The sequence below is a fragment of the Megalopta genalis genome, chromosome 5 (genome assembly GCF_051020955.1).
Source record: "Megalopta genalis isolate 19385.01 chromosome 5, iyMegGena1_principal, whole genome shotgun sequence".
Classification (NCBI taxonomy): Eukaryota; Metazoa; Arthropoda; class Insecta; order Hymenoptera; family Halictidae; genus Megalopta; species Megalopta genalis.
Genome location: NC_135017.1, coordinates 3,129,039 through 3,150,168, shown reverse-complemented (window position 1 = coordinate 3,150,168; position 21,130 = coordinate 3,129,039). Strand labels below are relative to the sequence as shown.

Here is a 21,130-nt window from a genome sequence, read left to right as displayed (position 1 = left end):
CTTGTGTCTTGTCTTTTTGTCGTCTGGTCCATTCGCCAGTCTCTAGACTTGTCTTGTCTATCAGTCTTTGCTTCTATTCGTCTTTTAGTCTCATTCATCTCGTCGATCAGTCAGTGTCAGTTAAACTCAGTCATTCTCGCTTGGTCTCTAGTCATCGACTCTGTTTCAACAGACACGCGCTGTCCATTTCAACTAAGTTCTGAATCGCAGTCAATCTGCTTCAGTTAACTTCAGTAGACTCCAGCTCACGCTAGTCTACTGCTACATTCAACTCTTCAACTCCAGTAGACTCCAGCTGACGCTAGTCTACTAGTCATTCAATCTTCTCTCCTGTTATTCAGGTCAGTTGTCTCCAATCCTCTCAGAAAGTCTCGTCTTCAGTAGACTCCAGCTCACGCTAGTCTACTACTCAGATAGTCTTCCCTCCTGTTATTCAGGACAGTTGTCTCCAATTCTCTCAGACATTCTCGTCTTCAGTAGACTCCAGCTCACGCTAGTCTACTACTCAGATAGTCTTCCCTCCTGTTATTCAGGTCAGTTGTCTCCAATTCTCTCAGACATTCTCGTCTTCAGTATACTCCAGCTCACGCTAGTCTACTACTCAGATAGTCTTCCCTCCTGTTATTCAGGTCAGTTGTCTCCAATCCTCTCAGACATTCTCGTCTTCAGTAGATTCTAGCTCACGCTAGTCTACTATTCAGTTAGTCAGTCAACTATAGTAGACTCCAGCTCACGCTAGTCTACTACTCAGATAGTCTTCTCTCCTGTTATTCAGGTCAGTCGTCTCCAATCCTCTCAGACAGTCTCGTCTTCAGTAGACTCCAGCTCACGCTAGTCTACTACTCAGATAGTCTTCCCTCCTGTTATTCAGGTCAGTTGTCTCCAATTCTCTCAGACAGTCTCGTCTTCAGTATACTCCAGCTCACGCTAGTCTACTACTCAGATAGTCTTCTCTCCTGTTATTCAGGTCAGTCGTCTCCAATCCTCTCAGACATTCTCGTCTTCAGTAGATTCTAGCTCACGCTAGTCTACTATTCAGTTAGTCAGTCAACTATAGTAGACTCCAGCTCACGCTAGTCTACTACTCAGATAGTCTTCTCTCCTGTTATTCAGAACAGTTGTCTCCAATCCTCTCGGACAGTCTCGTCTTCGGTAGGTTCTAGCTCACGCTAGTCTACTATTCAGTTAGTCAGTCAACTATAGTAGACTCCAGCTCACGCTAGTCTACTACTCAGATAGTCTTTCAACCTTCGATCATCGAATTGAGTGCTTTATTGTGCTTCAATTCATTCTTCAAAATTAAACAGTTGTTCATCTTTAATTAGACGAACAGCGATACTAATCAATTCCGTCGCTTAGCGTAATCGGCCTTACAATCAGAGAGATTTTGTAATCGCGGAATTTTAGTATCGGGTGTACTCGCTGTGCACCCTACACGGTGGGTCACGAAAAACAGAACTAAACATCTCTGTTGGTATGAACGATAAAGGAAATATGCCAAAGTGAAATGAAACTTGTCGAAGGGATCAAACAAGAGAATTGGATAAGATTTTTGTATTGCAATTATTAAAATTACTAAGTGATATGATTAAAACCCTTCTCAAAATGATCAAAATCAACTCAGACAATTATTATTTCGCATCAAAATCCGCAGTCTGTTGATTTTAATTTTGCAACTTCCAATAAAGAAGTTCAAGTGTTTTCTATTTTTCGTAAGTCCCACAACAATCAACAATTATCGATATTTAAAATGTTAGTTTTAATGAATAAAAGTATTACTCGAGTGATAATCTGACTTTCTAAAACGCAAACGGTTGAATGAGCGCAGCCAATGATTTTCTACAATGTTTCTAGTTAAAAGTAAAGTGACGATGACATAAACGTTGCATCACACCAACGAGGCATACACGTTCACTGGCAGCAAGAAGCAAAGAGACAGTTTCTGGTGCAGGGGAACAATGAAACCAACTACATTTTGCCCGAGTTTCAACTATCTCGAGACTGACAATCACTCTCTGTCACGTCGGCTGTCAATTGTCGACGGGATCTAGGACCTTTTCCGTGCGAGACGAGTTTCGGGACCGATGCATTTCTGCATCGACGGGTATCGACGTTGCTACGTTGTTACGTTTTGCTGCAGCGAAGCGGGAAGTTGAATTGTTTGAATAATATAGTAATTGTTCGCGATGTGCTGCACTCGATTATGTTGATTTTCGTGACTGTGTAGGATAAGGAATCTTGTGAACTGATGAACGATAACTGATATTATCTTGTGTTGACTAAAGTCTAAACTGATTGTGATAATCTGCGATTGTGGTAAGATTGTTCAAATTTATTCATTGAATCGGCTGTTTCATATTTTTTTTGGAATATGTAGTTAATATATTTTTCAAACTATTACTTTTTTCATAATAATCATTTCCATAGTAATTGATGTTTCTTCAAATTTATGTCGTATGTTTTTTCTACTGCCCTTTATTTATTCATGTTTTCGGATTATGCAGGTGTGACGTTTGTATATTTTTCGTTTCGTTTGTTATATTGATATCTTTTAGAAATACCGATTATGTGAACAATATTTTTTTAAATTGTATCTGTAATATTTTCTCCAATAATAAATAGAAATTTAAAGTTAATATGAACAATCTCTGGTAAAAAGTCCACTTTTTAAAATGCATAAATTTTTTCAAACTGGTCCAATTGACTTAAATCTTTTTTTAAGTGTTAAAGGGACTAGTTTACAGTATAATGACTAGCATATCTTTTTTTATTTCTGCTATTACATAAAATGACAACAGAAAATAAAAACACTCGCTTTTTAACTTTTAAACTTTAAAAAAAATTCAAGTCAATTAGATCACTTTGAAAAAAATTACTGCGTCTTAAAAAGTGGTCAAATACTTTTTGCTAGAGGTAGTACATAAAGTTTGCAATAAATATTCACCCCGAAGTTTATAATTATAATATTGACTAACAATTAGTATTTACCCTAAAATTTATAATTAATAGTTTTATGAAAATTCATGATGACACACACACACACACACACACACACACACACACACACACACACAGTATCTTTCTTGAAAATTAATGGTTGTCTTAATTAAAAATTTGTTGTTGTGCGTTATATTTCTTGAAATATGGAAGTTTACAATCTTCATAATATATCACGCGTGTTTAATAATTTTCAATGGATGCACGTCGCTTTCATTGATTCTGATTGAAAATAAACGATTCGTTTGTTTCTTACAAAGTTTTTTTCTGTATAATTAACCACTGAATATAGTTTCTGCACTCTTAAAAATTTCGTAGAAAAATTGAAAATATTAGACAGCTGATTTTTATCCAAATTCACATTTTTGTAAATTATTTGATGAAAGTATGAACAATCGTGTCGACTAGAAAATTACTTGTAATAGAAACGAAAGAAAAACACAAAACGAAACCAGTGAAATGTCGTTTTGATCGTAATTGAACTATTACAATCGAATCATCAGAGACTTCTCGTTCATTATTAAGAAATTATCGAATTTATCCAGAGCACTAGCTAGTTATAAATAAAAACTAAGTAATGTAGGCGGAAGTGAAAGTCAAGTAATCTCACTATTTTGCAACTCGATAACGTAATCATGTTTTGCCCGTTCAGACTTGAAACAAATTATTTTTTTTAACCCCCAAAAATTCAAAGTATGCAAATATTTTCATACTATATAATCATTTATTTCATCTTCTAATAATTTTAATAAACACCTCCGATTATATATATATATATAGTTGCAGCTTTTTAGATCAAATTCCTAACTTTCCGAATTAGTTTTTACTAAAAGCCAAACTATATATAAAGGACCATTTTGGAAGAGGAGATACGATTGTTCGAGCCTTGTGGCTCGTTTTTTTTATAGTTACCGATTGTCAACAACTATAAAAACGAGCCGCGAGGCTCGAATAATCGTATCTCCTCTTTCCGAATTGTCCATTTTTGTGTACAATCTGAGCGCCAATTAGGGAGAATTTACTGTACCTATTTAACTTAAAGATTTGGCATAAAGAATAAATAAAAAAACTTAACTTATTATTGCTAATATTCACATTTCTATTTAAATATTGACTTAATAAAATTTTTGTTAAGTTGAGATAATTTCCTAATATCTATTTCGACTAAATTTATTTTAATTGAATTCTAATCTGAAGTCAAATCTATTTAAAAATTTTCCTGATTACATTATAACCAGAATCTATTTTAAATCTAAGATCAAATTAAAGTCCAATGTAATTATTATGCAAATCTAGAAGCTATTTTAACATGTATTTCCAAAGTAATCAAGTTAAATTATTATGCAAATTAAAAACTATTTAAACATCTTGTTCAGAATCAATTCAATCAAATTTTTATGCCAATTGATATCTATTGCAACATCTATTTTAATATTAATCGAATTACATTTTTGTGTATATATTTTAACATCTATTTTAAAATTAATCCAATCAAAATGTCATCTGAATGAAAAACATATTTTAAATGTAATCCATCTAAATTCTAATTCAAATGCAATCCTATGTTAAAATTGATGCAATTAAATTTTGAAGGTCTACTGAAAATTTTCTTTTAAGCATAGTATAATTAAAGTCTAATCCCAAAGGGACTTTATATCGATTTAACTCAATATAATTCGAATCTGAATTAGAATCTATTTCAAAGTCTATTTATAAGAATTCATTAAATCACCATTAATTGAATCTAATTGAGAATATCTACCATAAAACCTTTTTCAGAACCTTCGATTTTGAATAATCACTCCACCCACCCAAACAGCTCAATCATAATGTCGTGGGTGCCACCGGACCTAGCGAACCTCTGCACACCGCATTCCACAGTTTCAACGTGTCAGCCGTCCAGCTACGTATTCTTGGTCCTAATCGCTCGACTATTCGGACAATCGAAAGATCGATACCCACCCCACGACGTCAACACATCGATCTCTCCATGGGGAGCCGCGAAACAATCGGACACAATTACCAGATCTTTCAGGAATCGTCGCAGGGACAGGGTCGGTCATTACGAACCGGATAACTTTCCGCTGCCAGATGATCCACTGCAGCGGCAATTATCGCCAGCCGTCGTTTATGGTTCACGGTCCGAATACGAGCAGTTCTTCTCGACGGGCGTCAAGGATGAAAGCGAGGAAAGTGCCGATTTTGCCCGGGTTTACAGCCCGCGGGGTACCGTTGCAGGAATTGCCGGTCTGTCGAAAGTTTACGACTTTCTTATCCCGGAAGGTGAGCCGATAATTTTTGCATACATCGCGAGCTGCTTTCTGTTCTCTGAACGAATTGGGGAAACGTTTACTGGCACGGCCAACCCTCTTACGACACGAAACAATGGAATCTCGACTGTCAGGCTACCGCATTAAATACAAAATTGTTGTTTCTACATGACGAGTATATTCGTTACTAAATAAAAATATACATTTCTTCATGACGAGTATACTCGTCATTGCACGAGATATTGCCAATTCTTCATGACGAGTATACTCGTCATTGCACGAGATATTGCCAATTCTTCATGACGAGTATACTCGTCATTGCACGAGATATTGCCAATTCTTCATGATGAGTATACTCGTCATTGCACGAGATATTGCCAATTCTTCCTGACGAATATATTCGTCTTTGCACCAAAAATTGTCATTTCTTCATGACGAGTATACTCGTCATTGCACAAAAATTTACCACGTCTTTATGAGAAATAGATTCGTCATTACAAAAAGCATTAATATTTCTTTATGACGTATGTACTCGTCATTAAATAAAGAAATCTTTTCCTTCGCGAGAAGCCAGAAATTATCATCACTTTATGACGAGTAAACTCGTTATTAAATTTTTAAAAATCGTCCAGAAGAGTGTACTCGTTATTACACCAAACCCATATTAAAGATAGTTATTACTTCATGACGCGAATAAATTCGTCATTAAATAAGAAAACGTTGAAAAAATTGTACTCGTCATTACACCATTGCTTTTTTTTACTAGAACTGTATATTTCTTTTTATGTCAAATTGAAATGCAAGGGAACGTATAAATAAACAAAGTCTAATAGCATTTTCATCTTCGTTTTACAATATGTAAAGTGTTAGTCGATGAAGGAAACTTTTCTCTAATTCTAATTTTCGTAGAATTTATCTACTTATTATTGTTGCATTTGTCTTTTTCCTTAAATTACAAAGATGTTGAATTTCTCTGTCTTTCACTTTTCACTTTATTTATGAACACTTAAAGCACGCATATAAATTCTTTGGCTTCGTTTTATTGCGAAGTTTCACTGAACACGCGATTTCGTCAGAGCAACGCATTCTGAGAACACATTCCGTTGTAACGCCGAACGTATTTTCCATATTCGTATCGCTTCTCGATTTCGTTGAACACGATTTCGATACAGCACAAAGCCAATTAACCGTGTTGTCGGCCTGGGTTCACTGTGTTACACTTTCGCTTATGATTACAAAGAAGCAAGTTCCGATTCTTTCAGTTGAATAGAATATTTTCAACGAAAGAGAAAGTAGGAGAGAGTATTTCTTATTATCGACTTATTCGGATGTTTAATAATACCACGAAAATACATGCGATTGTTTTAGAGAAAGTCCACAAAATTATTCTACACTGTGCTCGCGCTAACGCCGTTTTTTTTGCAAATAGTAAATATTAGGAAAAATGAAAGAGAACAAGTTCTATTGTTTTTGTTGCAAACAATGCAACGATGACCATAATTTTTTTTCTATCTGCATTATGTTACTAGAGATGTGAAGATGATCTTTAATTTTTTCAATGGAGTACTACGTATTTTTGTATATCATATGAAAGAGTGCGCCAAAACGAATTCATTTGTTTCCGTTTAAATATGGAGAACAAATTAATTAACAAATTAATTCCTGTAAGAATAATTTTTTATTCGAATAACGAATAAATTCTTATTCGAACGAATTATCATTGAAATTTTTTTCACCTAAAATTATTTGTCTTATCCAGAATTGTATCTAATTAATTTCAGTTGAATTAGATAGCGACGAACAAAATTTTATTCGTCAGTTCTTATGTCTTATCCGTCATTAATAAATAATCGTATCAAATGTTGCCCAACTCTGACAGAATGACAGTTAAATAATTTGGTTCGAAACCATTGTCGTTTGCTTTCGCAGTGGGAATTCGCGCGGTAACACAGAAGAGTATGGATTACAGCGATTCTCCTTTCTTTGTGCAATCAAATTTTGGCAACAAGTTGGAAGGTCAGTGGTACAGTTCGCAGCAACAATCGAGGATAATCGATCGCCTACCTAATCCACAGCAGTATCATCTCCCCGACAATTTATTCCGGCAACAGAGAGGACGAAGAAGAGATCGGACGAACGCGAACGTTATCGGTAATTTCAAATTACCGAGACAGAATGAAGCAGGCTTTTCTGACAGAAATGATTACATACCGGACACTACTCCTTTTACGACAGAGTATGATTTTGTCATAGTGGGAGCTGGATCAGCTGGCTGTGTTTTGGCGAATAGACTCAGCGAAATTGCAAATTGGAAGGTATTTATTTAATCTGTATTTTGTTTCTTGATTATTAGAGTTTTATATCGTTTTTTCGAAACAAGATTCTATAAACTTTTGGAGGTCAATAAGGTGACAGTATATAAATATTTATTATATTGTAATATATAATACGATATATATAACTCAACATTTAAATATATTTAAATAATGAATTATATATTGTATTATATATTATATAATAATATTGTAAGATTAATATAATATTATACATTATATAATAATAGTCTATTATATATAATATCAAAGTATAATTAAAAATTATAACATATAATAATTAAACAACTTATAATTGTCTTTTAAAAATAACCAAAAGATTATCAAAAAAATCAGAATTATATTGTCCAATTTAACTTATTATAATGCTATAATATAATATATTATATGTATAATTATATAACATATAATATTATTAATATAATATTATACATTATATAATAATAGTCTATTATATATAATATCAAAGTATAATTAAAAAAATTATAACATATAATAATTAAACAACTTATAATTGTCTTTTAAAAATAACCAAAAGATTATCAAAAAAATCAGAATTATATTGTCCAATTTAACTTATTATAATGCTATAATATAATATATTATATGTATAATTATATAACTTATAATATTATTATTATATCATTATGTAACATGTAATATATAATATTATATTAATCTTACAATGTATAATATTATACTGCTAGTTATTAGTTATAAGTTATATATCAGTTGTTCAAAGTCAAGCCCCAACAAAACAATTCTTTTTGTAACGTTCTGCAAAAAATATATAAAGCTAGTATATATTTACTACTTGCTTCTACATGCATTCGAATATCTACAGTTTTCGAAAAAGTAAATAATTGATATAAACTTCGCTAGTTTCAACACCATACCTTCGGCTAAGTGGGGGAGGGTGGATGCAGAAATTTTTCAAAATAATATGTATTTCCAACACAAATATCCTAGTCGCAAATACAGGTACTATCGAGTGAACAGAAAAATGTTTATAGACTCTTTCGGTCACAATTTTTGAAAATTTTCGTCGTAATAAATAATAACTATTCAAAGAGTTATGAGAACAAAACAATTCGTGTAATTTGTATGATGTAAAATGCAAACACAAAATTATTGTATTTCTTATTTCTGTTCAAAAATAATTTGTAAACATTTTCCTTATAACAAACGAAAAATTATTTGAACTTTTACGATAAGAATAGACTAGTTCGTGTAACTTATACGATGAAAGATACGATATGGTTGTATAATAATAACCTTGACATAAACGTCATAATTTATTTCTCGGACACTTCTGGACAATAGCGTATAATTTAGTGCTAAGTCAGCAGAAACTTTTATTGTCATGAACGATGTGCAATCCAATAAGTGGGCTTACAATTCGCGGCATGTTTAGTGGCCAAGAAGCCTCAAAATTGTCATAACATCGTCACGGACGATCTTGTGTTCTGTGACCCGTTTCAACGAAGAAGCCCTAATAGCTGCTCGACTTTTCAGCGAAAGGATTATTGATCCTCTTATCCCCTTTGTCTAGTAAAAAGAGTCCGCATTATTGCCACTTAAGAATCCAAATCATTTCATCTAACGAAATATGCAAAATAATTGCAACGAGGATATCTTTTAACGATTTTATTTAAAAGAGACGAAATCTCTCTCTATTTTATGCATATAAATGGCAAAATCACGAACAATTTAAACCATCAGATTCAATCATCGTTTTTATTTACTGTTTTATTTATTCATTTATTTATTATTTTTCGCATACTTTTTCGAATTTTTATGAACATTTGATAGTCGTTGAGATTTTTTTTGTTTTCTGATTCTCAGTTACGCGATAATAATCAGCTATTAAGTTAGTGTATAAAAAAAATATACTTATTATAATTGTTTATAAATTAGAATTTGTTAATTAGGTATAACACCTTATTATATACGAATAAATGATCTAATTTATAATTTGTTTGTTTTAGTTATTTTTTATTTGGTTCAATTTATAATTTAATTTATTTATAGTACTTGTTATTACTGTTAATTACAAATTAGATTATGAGATAGAATAAACAATTTAACGTGTAATTCTTGCTGTTTAAAACTGTTATTTTTTTAAAAATTAATGAAGAATAACGAATAGTAGGAAACTCCATGGTATTGTCCACATTGTCGCCATCTTTGATTTATCAAAAATATTGATTATGTCCTTTTATTCCACGTAAGAGACTCAGCAATTTCGTAACATTGTTTCTCAAACCGCATGAGTTCCAAAAATATAAGAATTTCTAAAAATACATCATTCATAAAATTTTAAATAGAAGAAATAACAAAATTTCCATTTTTATTAAAAGAATGGATCTTCTTAGAAAGAAGTACTTATATAGTTCAGTTTTAAACAAAAATTTCATTTCATAGTGCATCCTTATATTTATACAAAAATAAACTACTTTATTATATTATATTTTATCATCTCTCGCACTCTCTCTCTCTCATGCGCGCGCGCCCGCACACACACGCACACGCACACATCATACTATACTATATTATATTATAGTATATTTTACTTTACTTTATGAACCCAATTTTTTCTGTTAATGTTTATTATTAATATCCGACTGCTAATCAGTCTCTTCCAACAACAATTTCTTCCGCCCTTTTGCAGGAGAAAACAGTTGTTTAAGATATTGCAACCTAAAGTATATTAGTCATTTCTTCACAATTCACTTTTACGCTAATAAAAGTGAGACTAATTCTGCTTGCACTTGCCGCAAGAACGCATTCCTACCGCACGGTAACTCACTTTCCAAGTTCCAGTATATCTTGACGTTCACTTTTAACTTACGCGAAATCCGACATAGTAGCGAACTCTATTCAACACCTAAAACTTAATGTTGGTTTAATTTATTAATCTGAATTTGTAGTTAAACTAATTTAATTTTATTTATTGCATTTAATATAAAAATGTTCATATACGAGGACGAAGTCTACTCAATTTTAATACCATGTAGCAATACCATGTAAATAAGTTGAAGTTACTTAATTAACTTCGACCGAAATTGTTTATTACACATTAAATATTTACTCAAATTAAATGCTAAATACTTTCGATATGTTATAAACAACTGAATAAAATGTCTAAATTTTGTGTGAAGTCAGTATACGAACATGATGGTGAAATTTGTTAATTTAAAAATTATACGAATATCATACTGTACGTTGGCACCACATACAGTTCTTATTTTAGGTATAATTATTGAGACGTCAGTACCTATACTAACTTCTGATGATAGGAATATACAAAAATTTTCACATATTTTTGTTCATCGTACTTAGTGTATGTGTGTATGTATATTCAATTTACATTTAATAACATTAACATATTGCTACAATAAATATAAACGCAAATTATTAACAACATTTTCCCTGAGGTAATTTGAAACAACTTGTTCATTTGCGAAAATGTTCTCCGCTGCTTCATTAACGAGTTATAAACGAAAAACACAGACCAATCAGGGAACGAGTACAGCATGTGCGCGATAGCGTGCGCAACACGTCATTGGCCGCGAGTGTTTTTCGTTAATATCTCGTTAACGAAGCCGTTTGCAACATTTTCGCAAAGGAAAAAATTACTTCAAATCGCGTCAGGAATCATCCTATATAATTATAGAGCATCTCAAGCGAAAATTGTCACCTGAATATTCTTTCTGATTTGAATAATTTGAATAATGTTCATGGTACAATTTGAATGGTGTTGAATTTTTTAAAAAGACGAGACTAATAGAAGATAAAATTCTTTCGTCGGTGCATTTTCAACTAGAGTTTCGTCGGCGGGCGAGATTTGTAACGTTTCATATAAATTTTCAGATACTGTTATTAGAAGCTGGCATCGAAGAACCGGAAGTGGCAGACATCCCAGCGTTTTCCTCGATGTTGCAGGCTAGCAACATCGATTGGATGTACCGCACGCAACCGGAAGCACACTCTTGCCGATCCAGAAGAGGGGGTGGTTGCCCATGGGCGCGGGGAAAGGTAGGGAAACCAAAATTGGTAACAATTGTATTACAGATTTTGTATAAAGAAAAATTGCAAACAACATTTAACAGATTTTTTGGGTGTCGAAGAAGTTTGGTTGATTAATTAATAAAGCGATCGACATTAATATTCGAACACAGTTTTCAAAACAGTCTTTTAAAATTACAACAAAATATTTGAGTTCTGTTTTAGAGCTTGAAAGGATTAGTTTACTGAATGATATGTTAAAAGAAGTGTAAAAAACCTTGTAAAGAAAATGCTCTAGGCAATGTTGTTTACAATATCTTTAACTGGGTACACGCTAAAATTACTTCTTGTAGATTTTCGTTTGTTATACAAGGTGGTCCATCTAAACGTTATATCTCCTCCAATAGCAAGGTTACAAAAAATGTGTTACAATGTGTTACATTATATTGGAATTTATTGGAATCAAGGGACGAATACGACGAAAAAAGTGATTTTCTTTCAAGATCATTTTTTTACAGAGTTTTCAAGGTCATCGATGTTGATTTGCTTATAAGTGCATACTTGTTTTTATTGAATCGTGTAGCTGACGTTTTAGCAAGATTACAATTTATTGTTTTTTTATTCGCATTCCCCAATTCTTAAGACTTTTTAGCAGAAGTTTTGTTTTATTGCAATGAATCTAATACGGTGTACTATAGTGAATAAACAAATAATGATCAACTGAAGAAGTAATCATCTAAAAAATATAAAGTAATTTAAATGTACAATAATATTGTACTTAAGTAATTAAGAAAAGCAATAGAGGACAACTAGAAAAGTAGTTACTTAAAGAATGTAAAATAATTTTAAAGTTCTATGAATTAACGTGGATTATAAATTAATAAAAAAATTGATGTTTATTAGAAAAGTGGTCACCTAAAAATTGTAATGTAATTTAAATGTGCTGTAATTAAGAAAAAGATACAGGTTAACTGGAAACGTAGTCGCCTAAAGAATGTAAAATAATTTTAAAGTACTATAAATTAACGTGAACAATAAATTCATAAAAACAATTTAGGTTTATTTGAAACGTGGTCACCTAAAGATTGTAAAATAATTTAAATGTACTGTACTTAAGAAAAGAATAAGGTTAACTGGAAAAGTAGTCAGCTAAAGAATGTAAATTAATTTAAAAGTATTCTAAATTAATAAAAGAACTTAAAGAAATGAAAATTAATAAAAATTACTGAAAGAATTATAATTAATAAAAGAACAGTAGGCAATTAGAAAGTAGTCACTTAAAGAATGTTAACTAATTGATAAACATATCAAATATACATTTTATATTTAGCAAATATAAACGCTTCATTTATATATAGCATATCTAATAGATGTTTAACTTATTACATAAATAATTAGCTTTAATATAAACATAGGTGTTTGAAATACCTAAATATGATATTAATACATGTAATATAGAAATAATAAATTCAAAATACTAAAAAGTATGCTAGAATCAATATGCCAATTATGCAAGTAAGAAAATTAAAAAATTACTTCAAGACTAAAAAAAAAACGTAAAAAATTACTTTGCGACTCAAAATCTTAAAATACAGATTCTGTCATTCCTCCTGCAAAAACTAAATTCAAAATACCGTCTCTGGCACGTGTCAAGCAAAGCAAGAACACCACAACAAGAACATAGTTCGTTTTTGCAGAGCAATAAAATCATCGTCTCATTTACCAAGATCTATTTCGTTTCGAAAGCAGTCCTATCGAAGAGGTTGTCGTGTTCGTTAACCAGAGGTGCAAATGAATCGATCATAATCACAATTCCTGGTGAAACGATGTCACTTTTTACTCGTACAGTGCGTACAGTCCGTGTTCATTGACAATCGTTAAAATCAAACGATGATGATTTATGTTACTTTGTGACATAAGTTGAATTTTTTCTAACCATGCACAGGATCGATTCAATCTTTGTTCTGGTAACATTTGACCTGATAGAAGAGGCGCATTATAGTGTACTCTATTTTCTCGTTCCCGATGCCAGATACCTCTTTTCGTCTAGCTAAATGAGTTCTTTATAATTCGATTTTCATGACGTCTGTGCACATGCTTTCACTTTCGAAATATTGCCACTTCACATCACATAATTCATCGTACTAGCAGTAGAGTATATGCCCCAGTTTCCGAGTTTGTTCCAATTTCCGTGCCCTTGATCTAATCTTTCAACAATGTTTAAAAAGTAAGTCAAATTGGACTCCTACATTTTTTTATGTATCTTGGCATTTTTTCTGGAAGTTAAATAGTGATACAGAGAAATGTGGCATTACATGAGCCGTTTATTTTGAAAGTGGCATAAGTCACTTTTTCAAAAAAAAATCGAGTTAATGGTAACACTAATTACAATTGAACGGTATCTTTTCATTTTAAAAAAATTTGCAATCAATAAGTTGAGAACTATTGAGATTTGTTCGAGAGAAGTTTTGTTAATTAACGGTATAACAATCATATTTATTTTGAAAGTGGCGTAAGTCGCTGTACTCAGGAAATTAATTGCGGGGCTTAGTGTAAAAGAAATAGAAACGTGTGATAAGTGTGTGTGAAGTATTGTTTTGAATTATTTTCGGTATTTTTAAAAAAGTTGTGATCACTGGACTTATTTTTATAAGTGCGAAAGAATAGTGATGAAAGAAAAAGATGAATTTTTAACTTTGTATTTGTCACCAAAAAGAGGAAGACCTAGGCGTTATTCACAAATAGAAATGAATCCGTTATACGCTAGATCTCGTCCTGTTTCTTCAGCAAAAGACAAAGACATGATGGACTTACTTAATTATATACCCCCAATATACCACAGTTATTTTAAAAATTTGAAACAAAACACGATTTCCGAGGACTTAATCACTCCTATTGATGACGAAAATTAAATTGAACTGATGTATTTTCATATAAATTACTCATACTTATGTTTCAAAATGTACTAATTATTTTTGTATTTTACGAATATTAAAATAAAAAATACTTAAATCAAACCTTTATATTAAATATGTTCATGGTATAAATTATTATTATACATGTAATTTATTCAACAATTTTAGTAAATCACTGTCCTTTCAAAACATCGCTTCAGTAAAATACGTCGGACAAAATTAATATATGTCAGTCATTTTTCTAAACTATTTATTTTGAAAGTAGCTTAAGTCACTTTACCGTAATGAAAAGTGGTTATATAGTTTATACGAAATTATTTATACTGAGAAAAATATCAGTATCTTGAGATAACAAATACAAGTAAATCTTCTCGAAAGTTAGCATCCATATTTTTAAACGTGTTAAAACGCAAACCCTTAAATATATCGACTTAAAAACAAAGTGACTTATGCCACTTTCAAAATAAACGGCTCACATATCAAATCAAATTTGTATTTTTGCTATTTTCTCTTGCCACGTTACGAAGTTTTGCTACACCCAAGAATTGAATCCGTATAACACGTTTCTTAACTTTTGTTGTTTAAGTGTACGTGAGTTAAGCAGAAATTTCTTTATCTCTTTAATATTTTTAGTGACTTGAAAATAATGCATAGATATCCCGAAATTCTTCGAATATTTTCATTATTTTAAATTTCATCCAACCATTTTTATTATCAATCTCATAAAGCAGTCTATTACACACATTCAAAAATCACAAACGTTACGAAGACTCACGCAGTTTTACTTAAAGAATTACTCCTTATTAGAAAAATTTGGATGGCTTTAACAATTAATAGACAAAGCATTTTTAAAGCTGAAAATTCAATTTCTTCGAGAAACTTTCTGAAAACTGAATGTGATAAAGGAAAAGAGTTTACCAGATTTCAACGATCCGTACGAAAATGTACAAATTATAAATATTTGATATTGAAACGTGCGATGTGCATTTGACAATGTAATTGTAAATTGCTGTCGTTTTGTGTAGGTAATGGGTGGCACGAGTACAATTAATTACATGATCTACATCCGTGGAAATCCGAAGGATTACGACGAATGGGCTGAGAAAGGGAATTATGGTTGGAGTTACGGAGAAGTTTTGCCATATTTCCTGAAATCTGAGAACAATGAAGACCCAGAGGTACGAATTTCAAACTGTAACATTCAATTATAGTGTTTCTCGGATTATTCGATTTTTGTTGTATTTTGTTTGGTTACACAGGATGAACCATTTGAAACAGAACGCCTAATATATGAATTAGTGTTGTACAGAAAAAAAATGTTACAGAGAAGAGTAAAGTGTGCAAATACGATGATGTTACGGAATCTGATTAATGATTTTTAAATGGAACTATATAGAGTATTTAAGAATTTTTCGGTATAGACGGGTCAATATATTTTAATATAAAATATCAAGCTGCATCAACTAACGCATCAACTACTCCGGCTGTAAAAACATTACTACCGCCATATTACAGATCATCCTGAACTGAACAACTGTTGTTAATAAAGTTCTTCAATATCTCCAAAAATAACAGAGATATTTAAGTGGCCTCTTCCAGCTGGGACACCCTGTATTACTTTAAATTTAATAACCAAACAATTGTGATTTGAAGACGGATATAACAGTGTATGGCATTATGATCTTGAAATGACGTTGAGCCTGGAAATCTAGTTTAAATCCAAGAATACGTTAAAAAAGTTGCATTTGTGACGATAATTTAAGTTTGTTACTGTTAAATGAAAAATGTGTAGAGAAACGATTTATACTCTTTTCTTTCTGGAGAGTATTTTTGGATAATTATATTATTATCTATTATATTTATTAAATTATAATTATATATCACATGAAAGCAACAATCTAATAAAAATACGGACGAAAAAGCACACACACACACAATTGTATCTCGCACATCAATTTTACCAAAATTAATTGAAAAGACATTTGAAAATCTAGCTTAACGTCCTCTGAATCATGAATCAATTAACGCTGACGATTTCCCCTAATCATCGATAAACGTTTACTAATTACATTTGTTAATAATTAATGAATGATTACTAACGCCATCTTCGAATCATCAATCAATAACACAATATCCCATTGATTATGACCATACAAGACTGTTTGCCGTTTCAGATCATCGAGAAGAACCCTCACTACCACAGCAAAGGCGGCTACCAAACGGTAGAGCGGTTTCCCTACATAGACAAAACCACGAAAATCCTGTTCGATGCCTGGCAACAATTGGGCCAGGCCTACGTAGACGCGAACGCCATCCATCAGCTAGGCATCATGCATCACCAAACCACTTCGATCCACGGAATGCGACAGAGCACGAACGGCGCCTTCATCAGGCCGATTCGGCGTAAGCGCAGGAATCTGACCATAGAAACCCAAGCTCACGTGACGAGGGTCCTGATCGACCCAATAACAAAGCACGCCGTGGGCGTAGAATACGTTTCATCCGCGACGGGCATCACCAAGGTCGCTTCATGCAGAAAGGAAGTGATTCTCTCAGCTGGAGCCATTAACTCCCCCAAGATCCTCATGCTGTCCGGCGTGGGACCTGCGCAAGAGTTGACGAAACATAATCTCAAAGTCGTCAGCGACCTTCCTGTCGGGAGGAACCTGCAGGACCATGTAACCATGGACGGTTTCGTGGTGTCTGTGAACGCTACGTCGACCAGCAAGAACAACAATGAGAAGATCGACGACATCTTCTACTACCAGAGTACTCGCACGGGCCCATTGTCGGCGACAGGGCCCTTGTCGTGCGGGGTTTTTCTGCAGACTATCTTCGAGCGCGATCATCACCTGCCAGACATCCAGTTCCACTTCGACGCCAGCAGCACGATGGACTTCGTCAACGACCCCGCCGACTTCGGGGAGACCTCTGTCGAGCCTCTGTCTTATTACGACGCTTTCAACGTCAGGCCCGTTTTGCTGAAGCCTAGGAGCCGAGGGTTTATCTCATTGAACGACACCGATCCTCTTTGGGGCCCTCCTTTGATATTCCCAGGGTACTTCACCGCTTATCCCGACGCTGAAATCATGGTCGAGGGGGTCGAGGCTGCTCTGAACTTGTTCAGGACGAAAGCTTTTCAGGATCATGGCTGGCAGCTGGTGGACGTCCCGGTGCCAGCTTGTAGGCACCTGATCTTTGGTAGCAGAGATTATTGGAAGTGTGTCATGATGGAATACACCGCGACCATTTTCCACCCGGTTGGCACTTGCAAGATGGGGCCCAAGTGGGATTCAGAGGCTGTGGTGGACCCGAGGTTAAGGGTATACGGGGTGACCGGACTGAGGGTAGTGGATGCTTCCGTGATGCCAGAGATCGTTAGAGGGAACACCAACGCGCCGACGATTATGATCGCAGAGAAGGCTAGCGACATGATCAAAGAGGATTGGCTCTTTGACTGAGCATAAGGTTCCATGGATTAGTCATTTACACAGATTTCACCGATGCAGACTTCACCAACAATTCATCAGTCGTTGTGAGAATAACAGACTCAAAGTAACTTATACATTTTTAATGATAATTAAACAAACAGTTAACAAAACACCATATTTGTATATTTGTACACTGGAAATAATAGAAAATAAAAATATACAAATATAGTTTTTCTTTTGCTTTTATTTAAATATCAGTAAAAATGTAAAGGTTACTTTGAGTTTATAATTATTCGCAGCATCGTAAGTGGCCTCCTTTATTTGAGACATCCTGTATGTTCAAAAATAACCTTAACAAAATATCATATTTGTATATTTTCATTTCCTATTATTTCTAATATTTTGTTAAGTTTTCGTTTAGGTATCAGTCACAATGTCACTACTCTGAGTCTAAATTATGCATACCAATGTGGATGACTGGCAATCGATGACGTTTTTAGATTGACATAGATGACATCAGAACAGGGTGTCCCGAAAGTTACTCAAAATCGAGAAATGAGGGGTTCCTTAGGTCATTTGAAGCAATTTTTTCCTTAGCGCAAATGCGATTCGTGGCTTTGTTTGCGAGTTATTAACGAAAAACACTTACCAATGATAGGCGAGATCTGACTGGCGCGAAGCTACCGAACCAATGAGCGGAACTGGGCGTCGAGCGCTCGTTGGCTCGGCCGCCTCGCGCCATTCAAGCTCACCTCTTATTGGTCGGTGTTTTTCGCTAATAACTCGTAAACAAAGCCGCGGATTGCATTTGCGCTAAGGAAAAAGTTGCTTCAAATGACACCAGGAACCCCTCATTTCTCGATTTTGAGTAACTTTTGAGTCATCCTGTATAGTGTTACGAGAGCGATTGCGTTGCAAAGTAAAGAAGTAGCTCTTTCTGTAAGTGGAAACTATTAGATTTATTGCACGCATCGGGAACCTTGTGTATTTAGCGAGATTTGCAAAGTGAATCATTATGAGATGTTATTGCAGATAAGAGGCTTGGTGAATAACGCACGTCTTAAGTTAGTTATTTTCATGCGGTAGTTACAATTATTCTTAGATAGACGATTGGGTTACTTTCAACTTTCTAATGAAATGTTTAATATTAGAGATCTGTTAACAGCGATTTCGCGAATGTTAGTGATTCAGGGTCGCTCAAGGTCATCACGATGAAAGTTTTGAAATTTCGTCAAACAGAATACTGCTAATAAACAAATTAGGATCACATAGCAATTAGATCACACCTAGAATATGGATTACCCTGCACATTCGAATATTAAAAAAAAAGTGAACTGTCTACAAACACATACATCCCTGATATACACAATTACAAATGTCAAAAAGTGTACTTTTCAAAATATTAAATTCATATCCTACTTTGTAGTGATTTAGCACTGTTGTTTTAAAATAATGACATCATTTTAATAACTATATGAATATAATGTTTAAGTTGATTTCATGGTTTTTTTACTAACGTTATATATATTGTATAGTTTCTAATGACCAACTAGATCAATGTATTTATATTATTATAACTTGTATTTATATTAAATAAGAGAAAATTTATTCAACAAGTTGTCTGTTTTCACAGTAAATATTTCTAACAATTTGTTTTTAGCAAATAAAAGAACAACAATATGAAAATATTTTCAATGAAATTGAACAAGTTTGAGGTCTGGAAATCTTAACGTTGTAACAATATAAATATTGAAGAAGTTAATAATACAAATGTGTATCAATATTTTTGTTGATATGGATTAGACGTAAGAAAGTATAAAATGCATGTATAATATGAACAATTCTGTATATGTACGTGAATATCTAACTTAAATTACGAATATGTGTAATTAACTTTACTATAAAATAATAAATAATTTAAATTGACTAAATCTGCATCCCTTGGCATAAATTCTATCTTTGTTTAACTTTATTTAATGTTTAGATTAACATATATAAGTACATCTTTTTAATTCTTTTTATAGAGATACCATTATTTGTAACCATTTTTAATTATCTTTTATTACTTTCGATGACTTGATTACTTTTATTACTTTCGATGAATATCCAAATATTTACTACAATTGTTATTTAAAAACACTTTTAGGTATATTTTGAAGTTAATCACTCCTCTTTTTAACCATAATTCGTTTTGTTTACCGTCACTTATGGCTTATGGTAGAGAGAAAGACTGCTTTTCACGCTGACTTCTGAGTGCAACATGTTGCCTATCACGAGGCTCCGGCATTAGTTGTAGACATAATATAATCATTATATCATAATAATTAACTATTTCTCCTGCAATATTTTATGTATTTTGCTATAATTAAAATTCAAAGAACAAATCGTTTTAGGGCCACTTGGATGGTTAGTTAACTTTGTTTTACAAATGAAATACCTATTACCTTTGTCTCAAGCCATGAATTTGATCTTACCTGAAACAAATAACAAAACACCAAATTAGCTTTGTACAATTCAAGAATTTACATAGTAAATAGAATGCAACAGTAGCTTTTAAAAAAGTTTATTTTAACTAATCTGGATTCTCTGTATTTTTTAGCAGATCACAAAAATGTTTAAGAAAGCGATTTTCTATATTTTTATAATCTAAAACCTATTTTTAAAAAATTTTCAACATTTCATAACATCTAAAAAATATTTTCCAAAAATTTTTTGAGTTTTATACCATCTAATATATGTTTCAAAAATTCTTTGAGTTTTATATTATCTAAGAAATATTTTAAAAAAATTTTTTGAGTTTCATATCGTCTAAGAAGTATTTTTCAAAAATTCTTTGAGCTTCATATCGTCTAAAAACTATTTTACAAAAATTTCACATTTTATGTTACTTAAAAAATATGTTTTTATTTCTGTTTTTCATGTAATCGGTAAACTGTTTTTAAAGATTATTTCAAAATATTTTAGAATTTTGAGGGTTCTTCTACAATAAATATAATTTCTATCGTGAAGTTGACCTAAATGGATTTAGTCAGCATTATTCGGTTAATCGAGAATTGGATTAAGCGATGTTCGGATGAACGACGTTGAGATAATCGATACTCCTCTGTAAATTGAATTACGAACCCTCGAGGCTGGCAGTGATTACTCCAATAACCTACTAATTAGAGTATGCAATA

General features: G+C 32.7%; 2 protein-coding genes across 5 annotated transcripts in view; one reads left to right on the top strand and one right to left on the bottom strand.

Moving 5' to 3' along the window:
• Flo2 (flotillin-2) overlaps positions 1-21,130 on the bottom strand; it is a 483,891-nt gene that overhangs the window by 252,649 nt on the left and 210,112 nt on the right. The gene's annotated exons all lie outside the window — the stretch shown is intronic.
• LOC117221878 (glucose dehydrogenase [FAD, quinone]) lies at positions 1,237-19,885 on the top strand. Of its 2 annotated transcripts, XM_076521652.1 has the most exons (6): positions 1,237-2,316; positions 4,777-5,280; positions 7,197-7,582; positions 11,474-11,638; positions 15,549-15,701; positions 16,698-19,885. In XM_076521652.1, the coding sequence occupies exons 2-6, from the start codon at positions 4,827-4,829 to the stop codon at positions 17,982-17,984; spliced, it is 2,445 nt and encodes an 814-aa protein (XP_076377767.1). In that variant the 5' UTR covers positions 1,237-2,316; positions 4,777-4,826; the 3' UTR covers positions 17,985-19,885. The 2 variants fall into 2 exon arrangements, with proteins under 2 accessions (XP_076377767.1, XP_076377768.1); XM_076521653.1 differs by lacking the exon at positions 1,237-2,316 and having other exon boundaries at positions 4,202-5,280.

Excerpts from the sequence above, each read along its gene's own strand:
- LOC117221878 (XM_076521652.1), top strand. The coding sequence starts at position 4,827 with ATGTCGTGGGTGCCACCGGACCTAGCGAACCTCTGCACACCGCATTCC. Across the intron at positions 11,639-15,548 it reads GCCCATGGGCGCGGGGAAAG|GTAATGGGTGGCACGAGTAC; the intron begins GTAGGGAAACCA and ends CGTTTTGTGTAG. Across the intron at positions 15,702-16,697 it reads AGAACAATGAAGACCCAGAG|ATCATCGAGAAGAACCCTCA; the intron begins GTACGAATTTCA and ends TTGCCGTTTCAG.